General features: G+C 44.1%; 1 protein-coding gene across 6 annotated transcripts in view; it reads left to right on the plus strand.

Moving 5' to 3' along the window:
- The window catches only part of b3gntl1 (UDP-GlcNAc:betaGal beta-1,3-N-acetylglucosaminyltransferase-like 1), a 432810-nt gene extending 425545 nt beyond the window's left edge, over nucleotides 1-7265 (plus strand). For all 6 annotated transcript variants that reach the window (XM_038777401.1, XM_038777404.1, XM_038777405.1 and 3 more), the window contains one exon: nucleotides 6855-7265. In XM_038777401.1, coding sequence (XP_038633329.1) covers nucleotides 6855-6935 — 81 coding nt within the window. In that variant the 3' untranslated portion in view covers nucleotides 6936-7265. The remainder of the gene's footprint in view (nucleotides 1-6854) is intronic.
- The last annotated feature ends 6052 nt before the right edge of the window (nucleotides 7266-13317 follow it).

The following is a 13317-nucleotide window of genomic DNA, read 5'->3' on the forward strand; positions in this document are numbered from 1 at the left end:
ATCCTTTTTTTAAAGATAAATCTTTCATATATTTCATTAATTTGTGTCTTGCAGTGAGATCAAATTTTTCTATGACAACATTATATTTAGTTTTATCTTCGACTGTTGCGAATTGCAAGGTGTTATACAGTTCTGTGCCTTGTGGACCAGCCATCAGGAATAATGCTAGTTTCCGATTATCAGTCGCATTGTCTAAATCAGATGCAGACAGATGTAGCTGAAACTATTGTTTGAAAACTTTCCAGTTAACATCGTTAACTCAGTTATCCTGAGTTGTCATAGAGATTGACCTTTCTCCATGAGTTCAGGATTCTTCGGTGTTTTGCAGTAACAGGTCTGGAAGCAGTCTGTTCTTCCAAGTCTGAGTCGCGTGCTAGTTTCTGTTAGGTAGATTATAACTAATCTATGTAAATAACTTCAGCAGTAACCTAGCACCATGTTACATTACCACTACTGTTGTAACTTTGCCTTTTCCGGCAGGATAGCCAGATGTAGTGTTAACAAAGAATATACAAGTAAGAAGATTGAATCAAACTAATTTATTATTGCACTACTAAAATGAAGTTTGCACACTCTACTGAGTTATAGATAACAAACAAATAATATTGAATCTGTACTGCAGTATTTAATATTTTGTCTAAGTGCTAAAATACACTATGACTTGACCTTGTGCTATATATCTCTATTCAATTTTCACTCTGCTCTCTCCCTGTTCTCTTCAGCTTCTCCCAGAATTCCTGGAGAGGCTGTCTTATATACAGTGAATTAGTAACACCCTCTAGTGTTTGAGTTACACATAGATTCATTAATTAACCCTTCACTATACTGACAATATACATAGCATTACAGTTGGGTCTGGGACACAACACTGAGCAATGTCTTGAGGCTGAGATGAATAACATTGGTGGCGATTTTAAGCCGGTGATAGCTTTACGGGGGGTAGTGGGGGGAGCTTGCAGACACCTCCGTGATGGGGGCTGGGGGCCATGAGGTCTCCGTGCTGATCGGGGGCGTCCTTTAAAGATGGTGCTCCGATCTCTGTAGAGCCGGTTCCTGGCTCTATCAGGCCCAGCCCCATCAGAGTGACGGCGAAAACCATGCCCACTCATTTTTTTCTATTTAAAGAGGCTAAATATCTGGAGAGAGAACGGGCCTATGCAATTGGAGAGTTACACGCTAGTTTTCAGTATGAGCCTGACACTTTGCCAAATCCTGGTAAGATTCCACCCTCTGTTTTATAACAATGTTATCTTTTCAGACACTGCGTACACGTGGTAAATTGGAAGGTAAGTGATAGGAAATCAGTTAAGGAAAGGAGATAATTCATGACCCCCAGCAAATCTACATCCCAATGGGAAGGAAGAACCTAATCTGCCTGACAAACGAAGTAAGGAGGGTTTAAGTTGAGAGCGGAAATATATAAAATGGAAAGGTTAGTGGTAGGCCAGAAGAGTGGAATCGATTCAGAATGCAGCAAAAATGGACTAGAAAAGTAATCAGGAAGGAGAAAATAAACTATGAGGGCAAGCTAACGAGATATATAAAAACAGACAAGTACATTAAACGGAAGAGAGAAGTAAAATAAAGCATTTACCCCTTAAGAGAATGAAACTTGGGAAGTCATTATGGGGAACAAAGAAATGGCAGAGGAATTAAATAGATATTTTGCATCGGTCTTTATTGCAGTGGATCCTACAAGCATCCCAGAAATAGTTTTTTAAAAATACGCAGGAGGAATTAAATACAGTCGCCATCACCAGAGAATTTGTTTTAGGCAAACTTACGGGGTTAAAAGCTCACAAGTCTCCTGGACCTGATAGTTTGCTCCCCAGGATTTTAAAGGAAGTAGCTACAGAGATTGTGGATGCATTAGTGGTCATTTTTCAAAATTCCTTGGATTCTGGAACTGTGCCAAAGAATTGGAAAGCTGCCAATGTGGTACCCTTGTTAAAAAATTGAAGGAAGCAAAATGCGAGAAACTACAGGTCAGTTAGTCTAACTTCAATTATTCGAAAAATAACAAAATCGATTATCAACGAGAAAATGGCAGTGCATTTGGAAAGTCATAACCTGAACAAGCAGAGTCAGCATGTTTCCTGAAAATCTACAAGAGATCTTTGAGGAGGTGTCAGCCAGAGTAGATAGAACATTGAACATACGTGCAGAAGGAGGCCATTCGGCCCATCGAGTCTGCACCAACCCACTTAAGCCCTCACTTCCACCCTATCCCCGTAATCCAATAACCCCTCCCAACCATTTGGTCACTAAAGGCAATTTACCATGGCCAATCCACCTAACCTGCACGTCTTTTGACTGTGGGAGGAAACCGGAGCACCCGGAGGAAATCCACGCAGACACGGGGAGAACGTGCAGACTCCGCACAGACAGTGACCCAGCGGGGAATCGAACCTGGGGCCCTGGCGCTGTGAAGCCACAGTGCTACCCACTTGTGCTACCGTGCTGCCCCAACTGGAAATGTTGTATATTTAGATTTTCAAAAGGCATTTGATAAGGTGCTACACAGAAGGCTACTATGCAAGATAGGAGCTCATGGTGTTGCAGATAATATTGTCATGGATGAAGGATTGGCTAACTAACAGAAAGCAGCGAGTAGCAATAAGGGGGTCCTTTTTCAGGTTGGAACGCATTGACGGTGAAGTGACATAGTGATCAGTGCTGGGACCACAACTCTCCACAATATATATTAATGATTTGGAGGAAGGAACACAGTGGACTGTGGCCAAGTTTGCAGGTGATACAAAGGTGGGAGGGAAGGCAGGTTGTAAGGAGGATATACATAGTTTACACAGAGATACTGACACGTTATGTGAGTGTGCAGAAGATTGGGTAATGGAATTCAATGTGGCAAAATGTGACATTGTTCATTTTGGAAGAAAGAATGAGAAGGCAGATGATTATTTAAATTGAGAGAGACTGCAGAAAGCTGTAGCACAAAGGGATTTGGATCCTTGTTCATGAAACCCAGAGAACTAGCATAGAGGTGCAGAAAGTAATAGGGAAGGCAAATGGAATGCTGGCTGTTATTTCAAGGGGGCTGGAGTAAGGGTGTGTAGCTGAAACTAGGTACTAGTGAGGCCACATTTAGAATACTGTGCACAGTTTTGGTCCCCTTATTTAAGGAAAGATATATTGGTTTTGGGTAATGAACCAGGCCAGGTGTTAGATCTGGAGGTCGGTGAGCACTTTGGAAACAGTGACCACAATTCGGTGACCTTTACGTTAGTGATGGAAAGGGATAAGTATACCCCGCAGGGCAAGAGTTATAGCTGGGGGAAGGGCAATTATGATGCCATTAGACATGACTTAGGATGTGTTGGTTGGAGAAGTAGGCTGCAAGGGTTGGGCACACTGGATATGTGGAGCTTGTTCAAGGAACAGCTATTGCATGTTCTTGATAAGTACGTACCAGTCAGGCAGGGAGGAAGGGGTCGAGCGAGGGAACCGTGGTTTACCAAAGAAGTAGAATCTCTTGTTAAGAGGAAGAAGGAGGCCTATGTGAAGATGAGGCGTGAAGTTTCAGTTGGGGCGCTTGATAGTTACAAGCAAGCGAGGAAGGATCTAAAGAGAGAGCTGAGACGAGCAAGGAGGGGACATGAGAAGTCTTTGGCAGGTAGGATCAAGGAAAACCCAAAAGCTTTCTATAGGTATGTCAGGAATAAAAGAATGACTAGGGTAAGAGTAGGGCCAGTCAAGGACAGTGGTGGGAAGTTGTGTGTGGAGGCTGAGGAGATAAGCGAGATACTAAATGAATACTTTTCGTCAGTATTCACTCAAGAAAAAGATAATATTGTGGAGGAGAATGCTGAGACCCAGGCTATTAGAATAGATGGCATTGAGGTGCGTAGGGAAGAAGTGTTGGCAATTCTGGACAAGGTGAAAATAGATAAGTCCCCGGGGCCGGATGGGATTTATCCTAGGATTCTCTGGGAAGCCAGGGAAGAGATTGCTGAGCCTTTGGCTTTGATTTTTAGGTCATCATTGGCTACAGGAATAGTGCCAGAGGACTGGAGGATAGCAAATGTGGTCCCTTTGTTCAAGAAGGGGAGTAGAGATAACCCCGGTAACTATAGGCCGGTGAGCCTAACGTCTGTGGTGGGTAAAGTCTTGGAGAGGATTATAAAAGATACGATTTATAATCATCTAGATAGGAATAATATGATTAGGGATAGTCAGCATGGTTTTGTGAAGGGTAGGTCATGCCTCACAAACCTTATCGAGTTCTTTGAGAAGGTGACTGAACAGGTAGACGAGGGTAGAGCAGTTGATGGGGTGTATATGGATTTCAGGAAAGCGTTTGATAAGGTTCCCCACGGTCGGCTATTGCAGAAAATACGGAGGCTGGGGATTGAGGGCGATTTAGAGATGTGGATCAGAAATTGGCTAGTTGAAAGAAGACAGAGAGTGGTAGTTGATGGGAAATGTTCAGAATGGAGTTCAGTTACGAGTGGCGTACCACAAGGATCTGTTCTGGGGCCGTTGCTGTTTGTCATTTTTATAAATGACCTAGAGGAGGGCGCAGAAGGATGGGTGAGTAAATTTGCAGACGACACTAAAGTCGGTGGAGTTGTAGACAGTGCGGAAGGATGTTGCAGGTTACAGAGGGACATAGATAAGCTGCAGAGCTGGGCTGAGAGGTGGCAAATGGAGTTTAATGTGGAGAAGTGTGAGGTGATTCACTTTGGAAAGAATAACAGAAATGCGGAATATTTGGCTAATGGTAAAATTCTTGGTAGTGTGGATGAGCAGAGGGATCTCGGTGTCCATGTACATAGATCCCTGAAAGTTGCCACCCAGGTTGATAGGGTTGTGAAGAAGGCCTATGGTGTGTTGGCCTTTATTGGTAGAGGGATTGAGTTCCGGAGCCATGAGGTCATGTTGCAGTTGTACAAAACTCTAGTACGGCCGCATTTGGAGTATTGCGTACAGTTCTGGTCGCCTCATTATAGGAAGGACGTGGAAGCTTTGGAACGGGTGCAGAGGAGATTTACCAGGATGTTGCCTGGTATGGAGGGAAAATCTTATGAGGAAAGGCTGATGGACTTGAGGTTGTTTTCGTTAGAGAGAAGAAGGTTAAGAGGTGACTTAATAGAGGCATACAAAATGATCAGAGGGTTAGATAGGGTGGACAGCGAGAGCCTTCTCCCGCGGATGGAGGTGGCTAGCACGAGGGGACATAGCCTTAAATTGAGGGGTAATAGATATAGGACAGAGGTCAGAGGTGGGTTTTTTACGCAAAGAGTGGTGAGGCCGTGGAATGCCCTACCTGCAACAGTAGTGAACACGCCAACATTGAGGGCATTTAAAAATTTATTGGATAAGCATATGGATGATAAGGGCATAGTGTAGGTTAGATGGCCTTTAGATTTTTTCCATGTCGGTGCAACATCGAGGGCCGAAGGGCCTGTACTGCGCTGTATCGTTCTATGTTCTATGTTCTATGTTCTATATTATTGGGAGGACAGCACGGTGGCGCAGTGGGTTAGCCCTGTTGCTTCACGGCGCCGAGGTCCCAGGTTCGATCCCGGCTCTGTGTCACTGCCCATGTGGAGTTTGCACATTCTCCCCGTGTTTGCGTGGGTTTCACCCCCACAACACAAAGATGTGCAGATAGATGGATTGGTCACACTAAATTGACCCTTAATTGAAAAAAATGAATTGGTTACTCTACATTTTTTTAAAAATCATTGGGGAAGGACAGAGGAGGTTTACTGGGAGGATCCTGGGTATGGAAGGACTGCCACATGAGGAAAGATTGGACAGGTTAGGTCTGTACTCCTTGGAGTTCAGAAGAATGAGAGGTGAAGCGATTGACACATGTAAGATTCTTAGGGGGTTGGACAGGCTAAATATTGGGTTTTCCCACTAATGAGAGAATGTAGGACCAGAGGACACAGTCGCAGAATGAGGGGGTGCTCATTTAAGACAGATTAGAGGAAGAATTTCTTCTCTCAAAGAGTAGTGAATCTTTGGAATTCTTTACCCCAGGAAGCTGTGGAGGCCGACGAGTCCTTGAACATTTTTAAGACTGAGATCAATAAGTTTTTAGTCAGTAAGGGAATTAAGGGTTATGGAGAGAAGGCAGGAAAGTGGACTTAGCGAGTGTTAGATCAGCCATGATTTTATTAAATGGCAGAACAGGCTCGAAGGGCTGAATGGCCTCTCCTGTTTCTATTTCTTATGGTCTTAATCTGCGCTGGCCTAGAACCAAATGGACAACTGTCCAGCCCTCATTATGAAAAAGACGGTAAGAGCTGCCATTGGGCTGAATGGTGGTGACCTTAAGATGGTGACCCTTCAACTTATGATGAGACATACTGACACAGCTGTTGAGGTGATAAAATCCCATTGAAGCACAAACAAAAATGAAGAGGATTTAAAGGATTAATCAGGAAGCTAAAGACAAGAAACCTGTGTGTTGACTGAGATTTATACAAACCGCCACCCAGGTGGAATGAAAATGTGGTACTGCAATGATGGAATTCTTCAAATCAAGAGCATAATTATAACCAACACACAAGAGCCAACTATTAATTTGTTTTTGTGCTTTCAGTATTGTTCAGAAAAGAAAACTGTTCAAACCTATCTTAAAGCTGCCCACTCACAGTAGAAAACTGTCAAAGAGTAGCGGTCTTGCTCACAAAACTTTGGCTTCTCAAGATGATTCATGTCGTCCGCATATTTCTCAATAAATGAGGATAGAGTTAAAGCTCCCAGCACATTGCGACATTGCCAGGTTTCAAGATGGATTAGCCAATTGTACTTACGTCATCGATAGTGTGATGAGAAACAGGGCTGGGATGACTTATCTGATCTAACGTTTCTTGTTTTGGCAGGACCTGACAGGTGGCGGATTTGAAGAAAACTTGAGTTCACTGAAGCTGAAGGAAGGAGTGGACTACTATCACTTCAGCTAAAGACCTTTGCTGCTACTAGACAGCTGACTTCAACAGTGCCTGCAGCAAGCTGGAAAGCAACTTGGACTGATTACATTACAGTTAATTCAATAGGGGGTCCAGTTTGTTTGAGAACATATTTACTTTCAGTGGTGTCTTGATGACGGTGCATCCTGCTTGAGGGATTAAACACGTTCCCGTAGGTGAACATCACAAGTAGAACTGAACAAAAGTTTGTAAGTAATATTGCCCAGGTAATTACCAGAAAGTTACCAGTAGATGCCAGGTCATTTAATTTATTTGAGGCAAAGTTAGACAGATTTTCTAATAGACAAGGCGACAAGGCAGTCAAGGTTGGGGGGGGGGAGGAGGGGGGGGGGGGGGGGGGGGGGGTGTCGGTGGGCAGAAGGTAAAGTGGAGTTGAGACCACAAATAGATCAGCCATGATCTTATTGAATGTCAGAACAAGTACAGAGGGCTGAATGTCTTACTTCCCTTCCCATGTCCTATGTCCCTCCGTAAATTCTATAAAGAGCAAGACTTGCATTTTACACAATCTTTCACAACCTCAAGATTGCCCAAACACTTTGAAGCCAATTAAGCACTTTTCTGAGGTGTCTTCTAGCCAGGGACATAGAAGGAATTTATTTGGCGCATGTTTTCTAGCATAATTGTTTACAATATCGAGAAGACTGAGGGGATTTCTTTCAAGACTTTCTTTCTTGGCGTATTTTGTTTTCTATGTACTTCAGTGTAAACTCACTCTCATACAATATATTAGAGGAAAAGGAATCATGATGGGGCAGAGGCTACTGAACATAATCACCGATTATTGTTCCAATGTATGAGTTAAAAGCAGGTAAGAAGGCCGCTTTACACCGGAGGCCCAGCAGTTTATAGCGGAATCTGTCCGAGAAGGAATCCATCCAGTTTACACAGGTTTTTGAATTCCAGTAAGAGCTTTGGCCGAGGAGAATGATTGTACATGATTATAAAGTTCGCCTCGTTGCTTCCCCATGGCAAGGGAGTGCCGAGGAGTGAGTTCTTGGGCTCAGTTTAGAAAGGTCGAAACCATTTTCAGGGAAATATAATCAGTCCCAAAGGAATTCTGCTCCAGTGGGAGCAGAAGATTGAGAAACATCTTTCTCTTCAGTGCTCAATTTCCAGGCTTCCTCTGCCATCAGAATGGCATGGCATCACTCCAATGGTTTGGCCTGTACATCATTAAATAATTCTTGCTGATTTAAGTGCACCCATCCATCAGCTCCAGTCCAGGTTAAATGGTCTTCAGCTCGGGCGGCACGGTGGCACAGTGGTTAGCACTGCTGCCGAGGACCCGAGTTCGATCCCGGCCCTGGGCCACTGTCCGTGCGGAGTTTGCATTCTTCCCGTGTCTGCGTGGGTCTCACCAACAACCCAAAGATGTGCAGGGTAGGTGGATTGGCCATGCTAAATTGTCCCTTAATTGGAAAAAATAATTGGAATCTCTAAAAAAAATTTAAACAAAATGAGTGTTTTGCTCCCCCATGTTTGTGCCAACTCTGCACCCTCCTGAAGTTCCAATGACTCCACCACAATTGCTTCAGTATTTGCTGCATTTGAAATGCTGAAAAATTGCAGAGTTCACATTAAAGCTGCCATTGATCAGATTCAAAATAGATCAGCAATTCAAAAATACCAGTAGGCTTGCGTGCCCACAGTCGAGGACATTCGGCCAGTCGCAGAATCTTCCCCGGATAATTGCAGCTTGCAATTTATGATAGACAGGATTTATCATCCTGAATGCTTTCCGGGCAAATCCTGCTGTTATAGATATGACACATCACTCGACGAGGTCACAGTCAAACTGGTTGAGCAGCTTTTAGTTGAGGTCACAATAAGGTGTATTCGTATTGTTTGAACTATTGCACAAAATAGAGATGAGACCTAAAAAAACAGGTTCCAGTCTGGTAAACCCACACATGCGTGCGATATTGCAATTATATTGTAGACTTTGTTTTGTTTGTTCAGTATCATTTGGGTACTTCTTGTTTTGCTTCCTATTGGCCACACAGCTAGAACCACTGTGGTAATAAATATTCACAAACCTCCCAGGAAGGGCCTGATATCCCCTATTCTGAAAACATGTGAAGTATGTTTGTTGTCTCTGCTTCCTACACAATATGGCTTTCATCTGCAAATGTGTCTGCGTACAATATCAGTCCAATGCTTATTGTAAAATGAAAAACATGAATAAAAGACTTTTTTCGTATCAACATTAAGTATTGCAACAAATACCATAAAATTCACTGTATAGCTGATAAAAGATATAGGTTACAACCCTCTTCAACTGGTATCAATTTGAATCAAACGAAAGTGTGGAATGCAGGTCACATAAATATTGGCCGATGCTAAAGTCTCATCGCCAATCGTTCCTCGATTTGAGGATGGCATCGTCTCAAGGTCACAAGATTATGTCACGGGTCTTCATGTGACTAAACAGGCTGTTTCTCAACCCACAGATCTTTGGGCACATGGGGCAGAACGTCCCTAGAGATAGTGAGATTCGAATAGCAGGATTTGCTTTCTTTTCTTTCCTATTCTACTGCTGCTCTGTCTCATCGTTAAGACATTGGGCGCGAATTAACGTAACTGAAACAGAGTCCCGTGTCACGTGCATTTAGTTAGGTGTTCCGCACGCTAGTGCAGGAAGAGAAAATGACGCTCCAATCTCTAGAGCTCCCATCACAGCCTGCGGAACCCCCAATGCTCCAATTCACCAATAAGGGGGTCATTGAGTCTCCCACATCTCACAAGGACAGGGCACCCTGGGCCTTATCCCTGGCACAGGCATGATGCCACTGGGGTACTGTCAACCAGGCATTGCCAGGGTGGTGGTGCCAGGGTGGCATTTGGAATGCCAAGCTACTACACTGCCCAGAGCCCAAACACCACAGGGGCCCGAATCGCCTGGGAGACCTCCCCCTCCCACCCAACTGCCAGTATGCCTGGTCCATGTTTAAAAACACAATGCAAAACGGTCCCCACTCAGGGTCTCCGAGACAAGGTTGTTAGGTCCCGGGGACTGGGTAGATCCGACGCAGACATATTAAGTGATACCAACTGCTCACTTGAATATGCAAATGTGGGTCCCGACTTCAATGGGCTTAGAAATACGGATTGGGTTAGGATGGGCACATGCCATTGGTACATCCTTGCAGGTACTGGTGATTCATTTGAATATATAAAGCAGCCTAATCACAGGATCTAAGACGGAGGTTCTGGCCTGGGGCTAGTGTGGACACGAATCCCACTGCACTCCGTCCTACACTGGCAAAGAAATCATGCAAAATTTCTGAACCATTACCCCACTTGCAGATTTTGGAAGAAAGATACCAGATAAATAATTTCACTCTCCATTGGTTGTCTAAACATCACATGATGAATAACCTTTGGTGTGTAATGACCTTTGTCATGGAGACACCAGTGTCTTTGCGGAAGCAAACATTCCCAGAAGGTTATGAACATTCATATGAACATACAAAATGGGAATGTAGAAACAGAAACACCAACAGATCAGCCAGCATCATATGGCAGAGCAGGCCTGAGAAGAAGTTGGCCACTCAGTCAATCGGGACTGCTGTTCCATTCAATCAGATGATGGCTGATCTGTTTCAAGTGTTTCAAGTTCTACATTCCCATCTTCCCCAGATAAACTTTGATTCCCTTTCCTCACAAGAATCTATCTATCTCCACCTTAAATATATTCAATGACCCCGCCTCCGCCACCTTCTGAGGCAGAGGGTTGCAACACCGCACAGCCCTCTGGGAGAAGAAAATTCTCCTCATCCCTGTCCTAAAAGGGCAAGCCCTAATTTAAAAACAGTTCCCCCAAGTTCTGGACTCACCCACAAGAGGAAACAGCCTTTCCACTTTCGCCTTGGACCGTCTGTCTTAATTCAATCAAGTCTCCCCTCACTCTTCTAAACTCCAGTGAAAACAAGCCCAGTCTGTCAAACCTTGCCTCATAACAACACCTGCCCATTCCGGGTATCAATCTAGTAAACCTCCTCTGGACCGCCTCCAACACATTTACATCCTTGCTTAAATAAGGACGGTTTGGTGCGGTGAAGTGTAGGAATGATATTAGTCAGCGAAAGTCAGTGTTTATATTTATGTTTTATTAAATTGTATGCATGTGAATATTTGAGCGTGTCTTTATTACTCTATTGCATTTTAGTTTGTTACATTGCGTTCAAAAGGCCATTCTATATTCATAATGTATTTGTGATAGGCAGAGTTAAGCAATCCCACAACCAACAAGTCAGATCTAAGCTCAGCAGTGTTGCCACATCTAGTGGTGAATAGTGATGTCTGGAAGTGGAGACTCCACAAAAATCTCCGTCCTCAATGGTTTGGGAGCCCAGCACATCAGTACAAACGACAAGGCTGAAGCATTTACAACCACCTTCAGTAGAAGCACCAAGTGGATGAACCAACTCAGCCTCTGCCTGCTTGAAGTGCCCTGTATCACAGCTGCCAGCCTGCAGCCAATTTGATTCACTCTGCATGATATCAAGAAATGGCTGAAGGCACTGGTTACTGCAAAGGTTATGGGGATTGTGGGGAGCACAGTGGCGCAGTGGTAGCATTGCAGTCTCACGGCACTGAGGTCCCAGGTTCGATCTCGCCTCTGGGTCACTGCCCACGTGGAGTTTGCACATTCTCCCCGTATTTGCGTGGGTTTCGCCCCCACAACCCAAAGATGTGCAGGGTAGGTGGATTGAGCACGCTAAATTGTCACTTAATTGGAAAAATTGAATTGGGTACTCTAAAATATTTTTTAAAGGTTATGGGGATTGACAACAGTATTGAAGGCTTGTGATTCCAAACTAGCTGCACCCTTATCTAAGCTGTTCCAGTACAGATACCACAATAGCATCGAAAATGTGGAAAATTACTCAGGTATGCCCTGTCCACAAAAGAACAGGGCGAATCCAATCTGACCAATTACTGTCCCATCAGTCTACTCTCAATCATCAGCAAATGGATGGAAGGGATCATCAGCAGTGCTATCATGCAGCACTTACTCAGCAATAGCCTGTTCACTGACATTCAGCTGGATTCTAAAAACCTCTCAGTTCCTGACCTCATGATAGCCTTACTCCATGTATGGATAAAAGAGCTGAACTCAAGAGGTGAGCATTTACATAGAACTTACAGTGCAGAAGGAGGCCATTCGGCCCATCGAGTCTGCACCGGCTCTTGGAACGAGCACCCTACCCAAGCCCATACCTCCACCCTATCCCCGTAACCCCACCTAACACTAAGGGAAATTTGGACTCTAAGGGCAATTTATCATGGCCAATCCACCTAACCTGCACATCTTTGGACTGTGGGAGGAAACCGGAGCACCCGGAGGAAACCCACGCACACACGGGGAGAACGTGCAGACTCCACACAGACAGTGACCCATGGCTGGCATGGCTGGCTTTGACATCAAGGCAATATTTGACCAAGTGTGGCATCAAGGATCCCTGTCAAAATTGAAGTCAATGGGTATGAGGGCGGAAACTATACATTGTTTGGAGTCATACATAGTGCAAGAGAGGCTGTTCGAGGTCAATCATCTCAGTCCCAGGGCATCACTACACGCATTGCTCAGGGTAGTGTCCTGGACCCAACCATCTTCAGCTGCTTCTTCAATTACCTTTTCTCCACCATAAGTCAGAAGTGGGGAAGTTTGCTGATGACTGCGCACTGTTCAGCACCATTCGCGATTCCTCATACTGAAACATCTTCCCTTGCATTCGATATGACTTCACTTTCGCTGGTTCAAAATCCAAACTCCCTAACAGCACAATGGGTGTACCTATACCACATGGACTGCAGGGGATCAAGGAGGCGGCTCACCACCGCCAAGGGACAATTAGGTCTGGGCAATAAATGCTGGCCTAGCCAGCAACACTTTCGTCCCATGAACGAATTTAAAAGTAATTATGTTTAAAAACTAAATTGGCAACAAATCATCTGAGCGACAGGATCAGACAAAGCGCTTCACTTTTTAATGTTGGAAATATAATTTGGAAAATAAGATATGAGTTACAATCATCACATTAAATACAGATGGCTCACTCAACTGGAGACAACAAACTCAGGTCCCAACATGAAGAACCTTCAGGCTTTTAAATCAGGTGTATTCAAAATCCGTTTATGAATTATTGCTTGTAATCAAAGCCTTCGAGTCTTGCTGAGTCAACACATTGGGGAAAGTGACATAAATCTCCCTGGTTTAAAAGTTTCTTCATCTTTCTCTGTCCGCCTTGTAATCTTTCCTTTCAACAAGTAATCGTTAAGCAGCTTGTGACATCAGCTTCTGAAACCTGCTCGGGTTGATCAGTTTTAAACTCGGAATGTGTGTGAA

The sequence above is a fragment of the Scyliorhinus canicula genome, chromosome 18 (assembly GCF_902713615.1).
Source record: "Scyliorhinus canicula chromosome 18, sScyCan1.1, whole genome shotgun sequence".
In the NCBI taxonomy this organism is placed as follows: domain Eukaryota; kingdom Metazoa; phylum Chordata; class Chondrichthyes; order Carcharhiniformes; family Scyliorhinidae; genus Scyliorhinus; species Scyliorhinus canicula.